This window comes from Pinus tabuliformis, chromosome 6 (genome assembly GCF_031772625.1).
Source record: "Pinus tabuliformis cultivar Carrire ecotype Pingquan chromosome 6, CPIR1, whole genome shotgun sequence".
Lineage (NCBI taxonomy): Eukaryota > Viridiplantae > Streptophyta > Pinopsida > Pinales > Pinaceae > Pinus > Pinus tabuliformis.
In genome coordinates this window covers 873,390,794-873,408,535 of record NC_142292.1, presented here as the reverse complement: position 1 = coordinate 873,408,535, position 17,742 = coordinate 873,390,794, and the positions used below count along the sequence as shown (strand labels likewise).

At 30.7% G+C, this 17,742-nt stretch overlaps 1 protein-coding gene across 1 annotated transcript in view; it reads right to left on the bottom strand.

Moving 5' to 3' along the window:
• LOC149261661 (MADS-box protein CMB1-like) overlaps positions 1-17,742 on the bottom strand; it is a 195,724-nt gene that overhangs the window by 141,632 nt on the left and 36,350 nt on the right. The window contains exon 2 of the mRNA XM_089370294.1: positions 8,906-8,960. Coding sequence (XP_089226420.1) covers positions 8,906-8,960 — 55 coding nt within the window. The remainder of the gene's footprint in view (positions 1-8,905; positions 8,961-17,742) is intronic.

Here is a 17,742-nt window from a genome sequence, read left to right as displayed (position 1 = left end):
TGCCATCCAATTCAGGATGAATTAAAAGGAACTGAGAAAAGGTTGATACACGTGCTACACTAAAATGTTACATAGCTCACATCCTTTAATTGCACATTTGCACCTTCCAATTGTGACTTGGATGGAAGGTCACACATTTTAGTTGCAATCACACTAACGCAATGTGCCATGGATACTGTGGCATCATACTTTTGGACACGTTTGTGACTAGATCACTATGTCAACTCACAAGTCGTGATATAAAGCATTAGGTAAGCAAAATGAAAGTGGGACTAGATTTTTATTGCAAATATGAAACTTTCTGAAGTAACAGTTCCTCAATGTGATTGGTTGCATTATCAAAAAATTGTAATTGAGTGGGCTAGTGGTCCATGCAACCTACACAATAATGTGACTATGCAACCTAATCTAACTCTATTGCAGGTCATGAATACTTGTAGCATTCTTGATGTATGACTCACCCAAAACAACATTCCCAAATTTTTAGTTCTAAATAATTAACATGCCTTTGTATCATTATTATGTTAATCACACACTAGTGAATTGAATTCGACCTCCTCCTTTGGTAAACAACAAATCACACTTGTAGTTTAGAGTAAAGACAAGACTGGAAAATGTGACCTGTGGTGTCCCCTAAAGGTGGGACGTGTTCTTGAGACTAAAGGGAATTGTTCCCATAATCTATAATGTGTTCTATCGAGGATCACAAGGTTTGTTCATGATTATAATATATTATTTATTACTTCTAAATTCAAGTGGATTACACCATGATAGGAGATTCATGATTATAAACAATATGGCAGTATTAAGTGGATTATTTTGAGGAGTTCTTTCACATATGTGTTTATACATGATGTTTTACAAAGAATAATTAAATGTTTTTCTTTTCCTTATCTGCAATGGTGAAAATCTGAATGAGAAGTATCTAGAACTTCATTTAGCAATTCAAAGTACCTGAGAGTGAAAATTCCTACTAGTTGTGCCTAAGGTAATTAATGTGGAAGATGTAGCAATATTTTTCAATGTAGCTAAATAATTTGATGAGATGACTCACATGGATCATTGTGAAGCATTTCCCTCCTTCATACAAAGAAAATTTAAAAGTTTTTGAATAGTAGAATGATGATGAAGAAGAAAAGGAAGATCCTTTTCCTGATTAACAATGTGACTATCCAAAACAAGTTGACAAAATGAGCATCTTATAGGTAAAACGTATTCCTCTTCACACTGCGAGATTGTGAAGCTACATTTCGAAATTTTTATATGGATGATGCCTCCAATGGAAGAGTTGTTAAATACATGACTTAGTTCAAAGGGAATGGCTCCAGAAATGTGAGAATAAGATCCATTTCTATGTGAGCTGCAAGACTAGCTTGAGGGATGCCTAAACTGAAATCAAATCACCATTATTAATGTTTCAAGAAAGAAGGATGTTGTTAATTCTTTTAGGTTTTTTTATGAACATTTTGAAGCACAGAAAGACCCTACAAAGGATGCATACATTGACTGCATTGTGGTGCATAAAGGGAATATAAAGGGGTCTAAATTAATGTTTTTCTTTCAATCAATTAATTCTGTTTTAATGTTAAGTTATTTGTCTATAAATATGTATGACTCATGTATTTTGTTTGTAGGTGGGAGAAAGGGAATAAAATGATGATTTGCATGGAGAAAACTAAGGTTTCTAACAAAGTTTGGACAACTAGGGTTATGGAAAATAGGAAAATTGATTCCATGTAGGTATATGAGCCATTGTGTCAACCTCAAATGTAGGTTCAGTAGCAGGAAAATAAACATTTAACAAAGCCAATGGACATTGTCACCATGTTGTCATGCAAGTCACCTTACCATCACAAAAATATAGGTAGCTAGCACTTTAGGGCTTCCAAAAACCCACTGCGCTCTTCTAATAACTTTTATTTCACTGTAAAGTAAATATTTCTTATCATAAATCCAATAACCATGTTGAAATGGATTTTAGCATCTAATAGTCATTAGACATGACAGAGTTGTGAGGAAGGTTAAGAGTCATGAGGGTAGGTGAACAATCACCTCACCTCTATAACTATATCCTCATGGCTCATTTCTGGGAGGAATTTTAGCAGGAGAGCTAGGACTAGCGTTAGATAGATTATCTGTTGTTGAAGAGCTAGATGAGCTCAACTCTTGGTAGCTAGTAGGGTGAGTTGTAGTGAGATTAGGGTTTTTCATTGGATAAGAGCATGAGTATCCCTTCTTCCAGTATTGGGCTTTGATGAATTGGAGGACATGTACTTGTATTTGTTGCATGATAAATAAAAAATTCTTCAATTCTAGCACTGATTACCATGCTTACTCATAGTGGTTGTATTGGTTGTCCAATATTTCACTGTATTTGTATGTGTGCATGTGTGTTGGTTGTCAAGTTTGAGCAATATGTTATGTACTAGTTTGTATTTGTTGCATGCATGTTTGCTTTTGAATATGCACTTGCTTATCCCATGCCATTTTAAAGACCTATTTTGAATTAATTTATAGTTGACCCAAAGGATATTCTTATTCACATATGTCTAAGGTAGCTTTGCCTCAATAATCCTTCTCATGGGATACCTCTTCTTATTATTGCTATGACTTTCTCGTACCTCTTTCTGCAATTTTTCAATCTTGGGTTGACTTTGTTTCACTGTCTGAGCATTTCATTCTTGTCCTCACTCTAACAACATCATATTTGACAACCAAGAGTGGAAAAATCATGGTGGCAACCAGGCCAACATATTGGATGGAGCTCCTATCCCAAATAATGTGGGGTCTAATTTGGACATTACACTAGGGAGAACACCTAGATGTTAGCGAGACATCCAAAAACATCAACAAAACATATTTACCTACTGTTGAATATTATGGCAATACACATACCTCTGTATTTTCGCCACATTCTTCTCTACATGAAAGTTCCCTGCAAAATTGAAGGTGTGAGCCTCTCTGATAAGTTGCAATCTCTGACCTTTATAAACACATAACTTATCTAGCCTGTAGAGTGATCCATCATAGAGATGGTGGTAAAGTATGATATCAGTATCATGCACATGACTCAAGCTCTACAACTACTAAAACATAGCACTGAATTTCTCATCTTCTAAATATGCCTATTTGTACACATCATGGGTGGATGGCTCCATGTGCGTCACAGTTCCCAAAGTTGTGGTCACTGATATTGGTGGCGTTGAAAGCATGTTAGCCAACTTAGTGTTTCTTTGATTCTTATACTCGATCCTTTAATGACATTATTGTAGAAACACCATCCAATTGTAATGCCTAGTCTATTGTAGCTCACTCTAGGCCTACAGGTGCATGGATCATTGGATCCTCTCTCATCATATAGTTCTTGCACTTCTTTACAACTTTCACCACAGAATAGAGCTTATTGTTATAGGTAGGGTATTTAAGAACTGCCCCATGAAATACTTCAAAATGATAGCATACATTCATTCCTCCCTACATCAAGACTACTTCCATAACATACCTACTTATATATGTCTCCATTTCAAAGGGCTATTGCAAGTTTTCTAATGTCAGAATTGGTGTTTGACTGATATTGTTCCTTAAATCCTTAAAGTCCCTCCAGGGACCATTTTCCAATTGGAAACATTGGTCGCTTGGTATTATATCATGTAATGGTGTTGTTACTATTGAAAAAGAGACTATGAATATCCTTAAAAATTGTGCCACCTCAACAAAATTGTTAACATCTGAAAAATCAGTAGGAACTAGCCATTTAATGGTGGCCTCCATCTTGGTATGATCTATTTTTTTCTATCCTGCACCTAGCACATACTCTAGATACATGAAAGACTATTGTGCAAACCGAAACTTCTTGATATTTTCTAGCAGCTAGTGCTTCTTTAATGTCTCCAACACCTACATCAAATGTGATACATTGTCCTCCAACATATCATTTTATACTAATATGTCATCTAAATAGAGAATAAAAATGTATCTATAAAAGTGCACAATATACCATTCACTAAAGTCATAAATGTAGTTGATGCATTTCATAGGTTGAATTGCATGACTAACCACTCATACAAAACTTTACTATTTTCTAGGATAATCTTCTAAGTATCTTCATCTCTATCTTGAACAGAGTGCCCGACAACCTTGAAGGTGTGAGCCTCTTTGATCAAGTACATTGGCTCACCTTTAGAAACACATAACTTATCCATCTCATAGAGTAACACATCATAGAGATAGTGGTCAAATTTGTTGTCACTGTCATGCACATGGCTCAAGCTATTCAACTACTGAAACACATCATTGAATTCCTCATCTTCTGAATATTCCTATATATACACATCATGGGTGGATGGCTTCATGTGCATAAGAGTTACCAAATTTGTGGTCTTTGATGTGGGTGGCCTTGAAATCACTTCAGCTAACTTATTGGTCCTTACATTCTTTTATTTGATCATTTAATGATGTTATTTTAGGAACCCCATTCACTTGTAATTCCTAGCCTGTTGTAGCTCTGTCCTCCTTCCTCATCATATAGTTCTTGCACTCCTTTACAACCTGCATGGGGGAATACAGCTTATTTTCATAAGTATGGTAATTAAGAAATTCCCCATTAAATACTTCCAAATGATAGCATACATGCCTTCCTCCCTGCATAAAGACTACTCCCATAAAATACCTACTTGTATCTATCTCCATTTTGAAGGTCTATTGCAAGTTTGGTAATGCCATAATTTGTGTTTCATTGATCTTCTTATTTAAATCCTTAAAGGCACTCTAGTGATATTTTGAAATTGGAAACTCTTGTTTCTTGGTATTATGGCATTGAATGGTGTTGCTACTACTAAAAAAGAGGCTATGAACTTCCTAAAAATCAGTTCCGTGTCAACAAAACTCCTTACATTAGAAAAATCAGTAGGACTTAGATACTTAATGATGGAATCTATCTTGGTATAATATATTTTCACCTATCCTCCACCTAAAACATACCCTAGATACACAAATGGATATTGTACAAACCCACACTTCTTGATATTTCCTAGAAGCTAGTTCCTCTTCAATGTCTCCAATGCTTACATAAATGTGAGACATTCTCCTCCTTGCTATCATTTTATACTAATATATCATACAAATATAGATTAACAAATGTATCTATAAAAGGGCGTAATATATCATTCACTAAAATAATGAATGTAGTTGATGCATTACATAGGTTCAATGGAATGGCTAACCACTCATACAAAATTTTACTAGTTTTGAAGATAATCTTCTAGGTATATTCTTCTCTAACGGGAACTGAGTGATATCCAGAATTTAAGTCTAGCTTGATGAAGTATTTCACTCACTGCAATCAATGAAATAGATAATATATTCTAGGCAGTAATTATTTTTTAGTGTAATCTTGTTTAATTTGCTGTAATCTATACACATTTTCCAAGTTGAATCCTTGTTTGGCACAATGATGATGGGTGACACACATAGTGATTTACTTGGTTGAGTGAAACAATGTTACAATAACCACCACAATTGTTTCCTCACCACACTTTCTTCTATAATGTATTGCCTCTACAACTCAATTTTTTGCAGTGGGGAGTATAACGATAGATATAATTGATGCTCCACTTCCCTTTTGGGTGGTAACCCTTCTAGTTCTTGAAACAAATCCTTATATTCCTATAACAACTCTTCTATTTGTTATTTCTATTTCTTAGTACACCCCTCTAGAGATGCATTTACTCATACTAACTATTATATAGACTTGTTTTTTCTTAAGAAAAAAACATACTTCTTGCAAGAACTAATGAGTTTCTTACCTTGGTTGGCACTTACTAGCACAATTTTTTACTTTCCTTTGTGCATGTTGATGGTGAACGATTTTTCATCCTTATTGACCTAGTATGGGTTGGATCTCTACATGAAGATTGAATCTCGCATGTACATGTAGGCACTTCTAAACTTGAGTCCCCATACATCAAGGGGAACTATATATATTTCTACTTCATCAATAAAATAAGAACTAATAGTGAACATAATTTTGCATTGCTTAATTATTTTGAAACATCATCCTTATTTACCCATCCCAATGGATATGGACTTTGATAATTATGAAATTATAATCTCAATTTGTTGACTAGCACTATTGCAGTGATATTTACCACAAACCTAAGTAAAAAATATCATTATTCTTGGTCTTTTTAACTTATATCTTTATATGATATATCTTTATATTTTTATTCTCTTCTTATTGTTGAGGGCTAGTCAAATTCACTTCCTTCTATACTAGTGTAAAGATGGGATTTTAATCCATATTATAGCTTCTTTCAACCTGGTTGCTTAAATCAATGGCCATGAGATTCTTCTTCTATTCTCTTTATTTTTATTCTTCGTTTTAAGATATGGATGCAACTTCTAGTAATTATCTTATATGTGATCACCAATATTATAATGGTTACAATATCTGTTGGGATCCTTGAATTGTTGTGCCATGCCTACCATCATTTTTCCTTTCCCAATTTCCATTTATGTTGCCCCTCCTGAAGAGCATCACGGTGCCCACTCTACTTTGATCCACTTCATTTCCCTTTTTTTGACGTATGATTTTTAGGTATTATGCCCATACACAAGCATTTTCTACTACTTTAGGGTTAAACAACATCACTTGCTTCCACAAATGGTTGTGTACACCCCCTAGATACTTGACGAAGATAACCAACATTATGGTCATTTTTCTAAACTTCGTGATGTACTCTTATACACTTGCTCCTGCTTCTATATGAAGTAGTTCCATTCAATTCACTAGTCCACTAAATACCAGATAGGGTATAATTGTGACTTTATAAGGGCTTTAAATACCCCCCACTTAGCTACTAAAGGATCTCCCTTCAACCTCAAAGTCTTGCTTTCGCACTAGGGCAAGGCATTACCCTCTAATTTCTTCCATGTAAATTGAATCTTTTGTTCTTCCTCTATATGATGAACGTTCAAATAAACTTCTAATTGTTGCAACCATCAATTTAGATTTAGAGCATCAATTTGGTCGTGCTACAACTGAATATCAATCTTTTTTTAAATTTTGAATGAGGATTATCTATGGTTCAACACACTCATCGTAGTTTCATATTTTTGTGGTCATTTGTTTGGCTCATTCTATTTCTTTTTGATATCCTAATCTCCCTTCAAATCAAAACTCTACATTACAAGCCCCATCCTTTTCAAATAATTTGACCTTATTGGTTAGGATTGTAATGAAGAGATTCATGTTATGGCTTATATCTAAAACTTGTGCTTTGAGTTGTGAAAACCTCTCCTCTATAGGATCTGGATGATTATTCAGAAATTCAATGACCATGAATAGGTTTTTATGACTTTTGGCTTCCTTGATATAGATTCCGTGAAAACCTCCATGATATACCTAAAAAAATTACTCTAATACCAAATTTTAAATATGATCCATAAACTTCCCTAGATATTCCACTTGAAAAATCACCATAACAACTATCATAAAATTATACTTATAAAGTCTCAAATATACACTATGATGGTTTATTTCTATTTAGGCTTTTGGATCCATAAATTATTATTTTATATGTATGCATGCAAATTATCGTTATGAAAAGAATACAGAACAATTTAATAAAAACTCATAAACCACAATTTGACAGAAGATATAATGTGGGAAGCCCTCTTGGGAGAAAACCCAACTGGATGGTGAAGGCATTCTTCTCTCCTTCCCTAAACAGAAAATGGTCATGAGTAGAAAGAAGTAAGGCTTCTGGTCCATGGCTACCGCAACACACAAATTCTCTTTCTGTTATCTCTTACTATCGCTCTCACCTACTCTATTCATCTATGGAACAAGATGTGGTAGAAAAGAATTGAACACCCTTTCCTCGAAGTAGTCCACTTATAACAAAACCAAATAACCAAATAATGGTTAGATTTTACTCCAGCAATGCCTAAGTAGAGTTACAATATAGACTATTCTAGAGTATTCTACATCATGTTATTTTGGCTAGCCATTCTTCCATGAATAATGGGTGCCAATCTCACATCCTCTCAAATTACGGTAGCCAAAACATGAAAATCAACTTCTGAGTGGCATAACGTTTACATATAGACTCCAATTTAGGCAATTCTCATGTTGTTAAAAGGGCATATGTGGGTAGAATAGGATAAAATGGGACAATACTAAAGCAACAAAGTTAAATCCCCAGAAAACATTGATTAATTTCGCACAATGCCCCCATAAGGTTTGATCCCTAAATTCGCCAAACTACGTCTTGCAAGAAAAAATGTTCCTTTGAGCTAATTTCTCCACTTTTTTCACTCTAAAACATCGAGATGAATAAATGTCCCAATTCAAATTGCCAAAATGTGGTAAAAGAAAAACTCCGAATGAAACATGAAACCTTAAAGGATGATTTTTTCATAGAACAATGACAACAATCATCTTATAAGTTGCAATAAATTATGTCCATCCATCTTACATTGTTACATTTTCAATATTATATCATTATTGTCATTATTTACCTACTTACCATTTTTAATTAAACATTAATATATGCTATTTTATATTACAACATTATAAGATAAAGTATGTACACCTCTCTAACCATTAATAATCAAAGTTTTGTAGAGAAGTCAATTTCATATTTAAAAAATAAATGGCATAAGAACAATTTAGTATCTAACTTAACCTTCAATATAAGTTTATATTGCTATTATTACTTCTAATCTTCTCGTTATTAATATTCTTATAAATTTTATAACAAGTGATCAAATATTATATAAGAAGTTATGTTTGAGCACTGTTGGTAAGGTTGGTTGATTCCTTTTGTGAAACTCGGTAAAAATTCTAGCTATTAGTCTCAAATAAGAATTAGGGAGATTTTCGTATTACCTGTGTAAATCGAGCGGTATCGCGTCCTGAATTTGAACATGTCCGGTATCTTTCCAATATCTTCGCCATACTGCGAAAAAGCGATGGTGCTAGTGCTTTAAAAGCAACATTGAATTGTGTACACATTTTTTTCTAGAAAATTCATAGTCGCTAAGCACTTCAAAACGTAAGCATTTAATACTTACAACAACATTGAATTGTTGATACTTTTCCTTTTTTTTGCTCAACTATTTTTAAAGTGCTAGAACAGCATTCAATTGTGGACCCCCTTTTTCCTTTACCCTTAATTATTTTTTAAGTGTTAAACAAGTTCTCACCATACATACGTTTGAATAACTTTATGGTAATTTCATGGTGTGATCAACGTTACAAAAATAATGCTGCGAAACTTTCATATTATTTTTACTACATTTATCACATGACTTTCATGGTTATTATGGCAGGGTCATCCAATATGAAGAGGGATGGTGTCTGATAAGTGCAAAGTAACACACCCAGTCGAGGATCAATATGTGGTACGAAAAGTATCAATTTCAACGGAAATTTCGAGGGAAACTGATTGATTTGGATGTACAAAATTTTAACAATTTATTTTCGCGGCAGCTAAGATCCTTTATGACAAAGAAATTTGCGAGTATGCGTTAATTGTTAATGAAGTTTTAGACACTAGTAATATGATACACACCTTTCTCTTTAGCCAAAATCACCACTTATGTTGTAGTGTGATAGACTCGTAATCTCTTCCACTAGTGCCCGCTATGACTTGCAGTTTTGTCATAGCTGCCGAGTTCACCTAGCCAAAATATTCAAGAACCCAAAATTATTATCCATACATAGGAAAAAATCAGTCACCTTAGATACGCATCATCCACTCCCTCGACATCACCTTTCACTTTTTACCTTAAAAGAAATGTTACATTTAAAATGAAAAAACATTTTATTTATAAATTTGCCTCCTTCAACACAATGGGGAATTATTTTTCTTTTAAAGTTATGTTTCATACTACCGAATTATTGTCTAATAATGATTATACATATATTACAGAATATATATTTTTTAAAAGAAATGAAAGTTATCTAAAAGGTTATTTAAATTAGCATTTTTGTGTTGGTTTTCTGTTATTTTATATAACAATAACTAATAGAGAATGATCATTTAGGGCTTTTTGTTATTTTATATAATAATAATTAATAGAGAATGATCGTTTATCTATATATGTTAGGAAATTTAAAAATTGAATAAATTATTAAAAAAATTATATGACTTTAAATTAATGGTCAACAAGTATTTTGTTAAAACATTCTTATAAAAATATCAAAATTCAAATTATTATATTTTAAATATCAATTACTATATCGATTTATAATTTAATATATAATAATAAATATTTAATTCGCAACTTGAGAATTAATTGGTTCGCATCTTTATTTAAATAAAGTGAAGTGTTATTCATTAATGGTTATTTTTGAATGATGTTTTTGTAAGTTGTTTTTCTTTGAATTGATATATTGGAAGTAACTATAGTATTTGAGGTCATAGGTTTTTTTCTTATTGAAGGGTTTTAACCACGTATAATTTAATGTGTTATTCATTAATCTGTTGATATGAATAGTATTTTTAAGGAGTTCAAAACATATGGATATACTATATTTCTTCTTTCTCCTATTAAATGATTTTTGTGAATATTTCATTTCTATTTATTAAAATGAACACTAAAATATTTAATTACTTGGGAGATATTTAAGATATATTTAAATATAAACATTGAGATATGCATACACTTTCATAATGTATATTCTTTAGGAAGATGTCTTTAGAGTGCTCACTTACCAAAAGTATGATCATGTTACATACAATTTCTCAAAAACTCTTATAAATAATAAGTTTTCAAAAATATATGTTAAAAAATTCAAAATCTTCTAAAACAAAATAAATTCTCTTTTCTTCTTTTATTTGTTCCATCCCATCATAAATATTTAATCTATTTAAAATTATTCTTAAATACACCTAATAACATATCTAAAAAAAATGATAATAAATTAAATATTTAAAAAAAAATGATAATAAATTAAATATTTATAATTAATTTAATATATATTTATAGTATAAATAACCTCTCAAAACACATAACGCTATTTCTAACCATACCTTCATATCCAATGGATAATGTTTATATCTCGAATTAAAAAGTTCACTCAAATTTCTTTTCCCTCTCCAAGTGAAAATGATATAAACCAAACATGTCTTTCGCTCACTTGTAATCGAATGAAACGATGATGTATCCTTATAGTTTTAGAACGTTAGCCATGTCTTTCTGTCGTTTGCTCGCTTGTAATCGAATGAAACGATGATGTATCCTTATAGTTTTACAACGTTAACCATGTTTATCTGTCTTTTGCTCACTTGTAATCGAATGAAACGATGATGTATCCTTATAGTTTTAGAACATTAACCATGTTTTCAAAATATCTTTAGATTTTATGTATTAGATAGCAAAGTTATATATGACTATTTTGTAGAAACTCAGAATCCACACTACAAAAACATTTTCAGAGATGGACCCGAAAAAAAGAATACGTAATGTTTTTATTGATAAAGTTTATTTTATAAATATCAATAATATTAACGATTCATGCATTATATTTATATGGGATGAAATCAAACCATTACAATAACTTATTTTTAATATAGGTATTAATATTAATAATAATAGTATATTATTTGTATATAAAATTGAATGTAATAATTTTATTTTAAATATTTAAGTATTTGAATTATATATATAGATAGCAAGTTTGAGACGATTATATTTTTATTATGTTTAATGTATCATTTTGATGGAGAGGGGTGAAATTGAACTGCTGACTTGGCATCAAAGAATGTCTTAACATAGCACCCAATCACCAGAAAATTGAATTAATGACTTTACATCAAGAAGTGCCTTAACAAAATACCCGTTCACCATCTTTCCAAAACTCCATAAACATATATATATAAAATAAGACATCAGATTTTTTATTTTATTTTATTTTTTATATATATATATATATATATATATATATTTCTTTTAATCAAATTAAATAAAATTATCAACTTTTTCTATCTAAAATTTAATAATAATTTTATAAATAATTCTATTTTTCACATCGATATTATTCCTATCCAACTTGTATTTCAAATGTTGTCAATTTACTTTAAAAAGTGTAACTTTTAAGTTATTCAGAAAAATTATCTAATGTGACCTGAGCAATCCTTATCTCAATTTAGGAAACTAAAAAAAATTGACATCTTCGAATTTTTCAAATTAATATGAATGTTGCCGTTTTTTTAGATTTGTACTATGTTACCAATGCGTTTAAGAAAGTGCAACTCCGCAATTTTTTTAAAGATTTGTACTATGTTACCAAATGCGTTTAAGAAAGAGCAAATCCTAAGTTATTTAGAAAATTTATCCGAGGTGAACTCAACAATCCATCATCTTAATTTAGCAAAATTCTTTAAATTCTTTTTACCTAAGAAAGGAAATAGTATAAAAGAATATTTTTTTACATTTTCAAAATAATATGAATGGTGCAATTTTCTTAGACTTTAACTATCTAATTGAAATATGGAATTAGAGTAAATTCAGAAAAAATATGGAATTGGAATAAACTTAGAAAGAGGAGGTTTGTATAAGAGAGATAAAATGTAGTTAATATATCATAAAAATATTTGTTTTTAATAAATTTTTATTTTTTCAAAAAATTTAAGTATGCAATATTATTACTCTAAATTATTATAACTATTAAAATTTAAAACCAAATAAATAAAAAATATACGAAAATTTTCTTTGAAAAATATATATGTGAAAGAACAAGATACTTTAATAATTGAACATTACCTTCAAAATTATGAACGGTTTAAAAACTTCCACTTTAAATCTTTTTCTTTTCGACAAAATATTACCTTATAAAAATATTACTTTACTATCTAACTAATGAAAATTCTTGTCAAAAAAAATCCAAAGATTAGGTAAACCATCTTCAGGAATGCTTTTTTAATGTCAAAATATATTTAATGAAGTATTTGAAAGAAAAAATTATAACTTCCAACCATAACTTTGACATAAGAGAACGGATTTCTATTTATATAATTTCTTTCAACCAGATGTTATCAAATATTATATCTTACAGCAACTTCTCATAAAAGGAGATGCTTAATTTTCAATGGAATAAAATACTTTGAAATTCTCATCGGATGAGATACTTGCTTTTAATTGAATAGAATACTTTGCACGTGCCACTTGCCATTCCCACAAAGCGAAACGACATTCCCAAAGAATACATTTACACATTCTTTTTAGGTTTTTAGTTGGTTGATAACTCTAAATTACATCACCTTATTCATAATAAAGCTTGGTTCTCTCTAAATAGGAAGAATTTCCTGCAATAGTGTTCCCTTGCTGCACATGCCCAAAAAATAAAATATACTAATGAATCTTTAATTTGTCACTCGGATGGAATATTCATAATTACACAATAAATGTTTCACCTTTAGAATAGAATCATCATTAAATGTTCTCTTTTGAGAATGAAAATGTAATCCCATATCATATATCACTTTCTGGAAAGCGTGCTAAAATTCTGAGTCTCAAGCTCATATAAGTCATCTCTATAGCCCGCTAACAATCCATATGTGTCTATTGTGCTCCATCAATGATGTAAGCAAGTAGCGATTTTGTTGTACCCTATAATTGTCTCTAAAGATCTTATATTATGATTGTGACGAACAAAAACAAGAAAAATGTGAAATAGGTCATGTATTTTCCGTTAATAACGTATGTGATGTACATCATAATAAAATTGAAATACAATTTTATTTTATAATATAATTTTACTCATCAATTTTTTCATTTTACTACTCAAATTAAGCTGGAGAATGATTTTTGGATATAAATAGATGTGGGTAAATCAGAAAAACTAATCGAGATTAACTTAATTTGAAATATATTTCAACAACTAATTTTTAATTTATTTATGAAAATTTTACTAAAACTTTTATTATTATTTTTTCACTTTTTAAATTTAAATTAAATTGTTAATTTATAATTTTATTTCATTGAGATTCACTTTAAGACAAACTTTAAGATACATTGTATGAAAGGAACATGTTGATCATTAAACACTTAATTGATAGCTTTGTTTCAATAAAAATAAATAAAAAACATTTTATAAAAAAAATACTAATAGTAAAAATTAAAATATATATATTTTTATCATTCATATTAAAAAAAAGTGTGTATATATATGTGTGTGGGGCTTAAAGTTTTAATGGGAATTATGTGAGTCAAAACATGAGAAGGAAATCAGGTACATGATTGATATATTTTTATTTTTTTTATTATTTTAATTAATTTTGAATGTGTATACTTTTTGCATTGTTATTGTTAAATGATTTTTTTATATTAATTATAATTTTTTTTATAATAATTTTAAAAAATCGTTATACAAAATATGTATGTATAATCTTTTTTCCAACCAACGCAATACATGTTTCTTTAAGAATAACAATATGCTTTCTCAGGTAGAACTTGTATCAAGAAAATACATAATTTTACTTATAACGTCACCCTTAAGAATAATAGAACAAATTTTTCTTTTCATGCCAGACAAAGATAAAGTTAAATTTATTTCCTCTCTTCCACAGAAACCTCTACATCAAATGGATCTATCCCACTAAACCTCAAGTTGAATTTCAACCCTTTGAAGAATAATTGGTTATCCTACGACATACACAACTTCTCTTGTACTGAAATGTGTAAAAAGACAATGTTTTTCGATGCCCAATTACCAAAAATGATACTCAACTAAAATGAACATGAAGGAATTCAACTTTGATTCATTGAAAAAAAGGGATGATTACAAAAAATGCAACAATGGATGCATAATTATCTTATTCTTCTGATATCTTTCACCATCTCACACTTCTAGTTTCTCCTAATTATGGTTTTCCCTCAATTGTATAAGAAATATTTTTTTATCAATTCTAACAATTCAAATGCAACAATTTCTTAAATTTACAACTCTTCCCCATTAATAGCAACCAAATGACAGTCACCACAACCTGATAAATATAAATACCTTCTATATATTATAAAGTGGGAAAATTAAATATTAAAAACTAAATGGAAAAGTAAGCAAACAAACTTATTTTAGTAGGACTACTGACCTATGAAGGTCAATAAGGGGTAAAGTGGGAAAATTAAATATTAAAAACTAAATGGAAAAGTAAGCAAACAAACTTATTTTAGTAGGACTACTAACCTATGAAGGTCAATAAGGGGTTTGATTGGAATATAAATACCTTCTAGATATTATAATTTAGGAAAATTAAATATTAAAAACTAAATGGAAAATTAAGCAAACAAACTTATTTTAGTAGGACTATTGAAGGTCAATAAGGGGTTTGATTGGAACATTCTCTTGCATAAGACTCCCAAGGAAGAAAAAACAGTTCATAATACTTCCAATACTTGTGTTGTACATCGATATTTCTATTGTTTTCATTTGAGTGTCACCTTCTATTGGCTAACTCTTCCACTCAACTAAATAATAAAATTGTTCCGTCTAGTTTGCTTGGTACTCTTTAATCAATCACTACTTCGTTATCTTTCTTAATTGATTCTGGTATTTGCTTTTCCGTCGTGTAGTTTGTTTTGTCGTCATCATTATGAGGAATATTTATTGAAATATTTTTCATTCATTTGAAATAATATAAATATACAAAAAAGTGAATATTATTAGTTCGAAATTCAAATTCAAAAGTATTAGAAGAAAGCTTTTTTCAAATATTACATGGTAAGACTTCTTAAATTTTAATCTATTGCTGGTCTATTTAGAAAAATTTATTTTATGAGATATGCTATAAATAAGCTAGGAAATTCAAGCCTCAATTGTCTTATTCTCATATCTATTCTCTGTTCATACTTACTATTCTTGTAACAATCTCAAGTTAAAATTTTATGTAATAAATGTTAATAAAGGAAAAATAAGACGAAGGTCATGGGACACATAAAAGCAATAAAGTGGACATCAATTTCGGTTTATTATGGCTAAGGAAATTGACAAAGGCATTGGAAAAGGAAAACTTGCATTAATTGGCATTTATTTATGAAAATAAAGAAAAACAAGAGAAAAGGAAGACAAATAGACAGATATTTGCATGAGAGGGAAATTAGAAGGAAAATTAAGGAAAAATGAAGAAAATAAAGTCCTCAATGATAAAAAGGCTTATGAGGATCAGTTCACAACTTTTTGTCGGTTTGGCTTTTGAATTAGCTTTAGAAAGAGAGAGCACCAGAGGAGAAATAAAGGAAGCATGCAAAGGAAAGAAAAGGACAAGTAAGGAAAGCAAAGGAAAGCAAGGAGAAGGTTGGATCAATGGTTTCAATGGGACTATTTTGTAGGTAACAAGTTTCATGTGTAAATTGCTAGCTAATATGTGAATGATTGTTTGATGTGTTTATGTATTTGGTTCATTTTTTATCATTGCCATGGGTTTTTTGGGTTTGAAATTTGTTTCATCCTTGGCTTGCTATTTCGTGGATAGGCATGGTGTGATGGGTTTTATTTATTGGTTGAGCTTTGGATTGCCATAAGGTTTTGGAACTGGGTGAGGTGATCTCAGGAAAATTCCCAACGGTTGGGGGTGGATATGGTTTTTTTCTGGGAAGCCCTCAACACATCGGTGGAGATAGGAAATTTCCTCAATGTATGGTGAAAAAATTCTAAGGTATCAAGCTTGTTTTCGTTTTGTGGTCTTTTGACCAGTTTAGGATAGATCATGATATTTGGAGGGTAGAGGTGGTTTAACCTCTACATTTCATTGGTTTTTTATGTCTTGGTTTATCTGATGAGATCCCACATCCGTGCTTGGAATATGGCAAAAGGCTGATTGGATGAAAGAAAAACTTGGTTTAGCTCAATCTATGGTTAGGTGTTATGTGGAGTCCCTAAATTTGTTTACTTTTTTCCTGTGTTAATAAGAGTTATTTTCATATTGTGATTTATGAGCATTTGTAATTGTTATTATGTTGTTTTGTCAAATATTACGTCATGGTTAATATTCTTGTTATATGCTAGTTATAATAATGGTTCTATAATATGTTTTAGTTATGTCTCTTATTATGTTTTGATAAGTTGATGAATGGTTGATGAATGCATGACCTTACAAGTGTTTTTGTAGATATTTGAGAGGCAATTAGACCTTCTCATTGATTTTTAGAGGAAGTGCATATATTGACATTTAGTTATGCATTCATGACCCATAGCTTACATGTTTCCCATCTATTTGATGAAATGACTAGTGTGTTCTATGTAATCTAGGTCATGTTTTTTATTCAAGTTTGAATGTTTAGATTTTTCATCATGTTAAATATGGTTATGGAAAGTCACAAGATGTTCTGGGTATTGGTCTCGAGGCTAGCCTAGAAAATTGGCTCAGATCTTGGAACCAGAGGCACATAACTAGATATTTGGGGTCATAATCGCATGGATCAACGCTTGTGAGTGTGATTTGAGGCTCACAACTACATGTGGGCAGTGTGAAATGTGCGATTATAACTCTAGGATAGTCAAAAAAGGTTTTAGCTTAGGTATTAACCACAAGGAGTCTTTCTTCAGGTCCTGGGTGATATGTAGTCCCTGTAGGATGTTAGTTTGTGGTCTGTTTGTAGGCCCCACTTCCTTAACTAAAACTAGGAGGCTGAATCATGTAATAATGGAACTTTGCTTCACATTTACCTGAAGGGCTTGTAAAAGAAGGTAAATGTGGGGTGGAATTGTCACATATCAATATCAGAACTTCCAGGTTC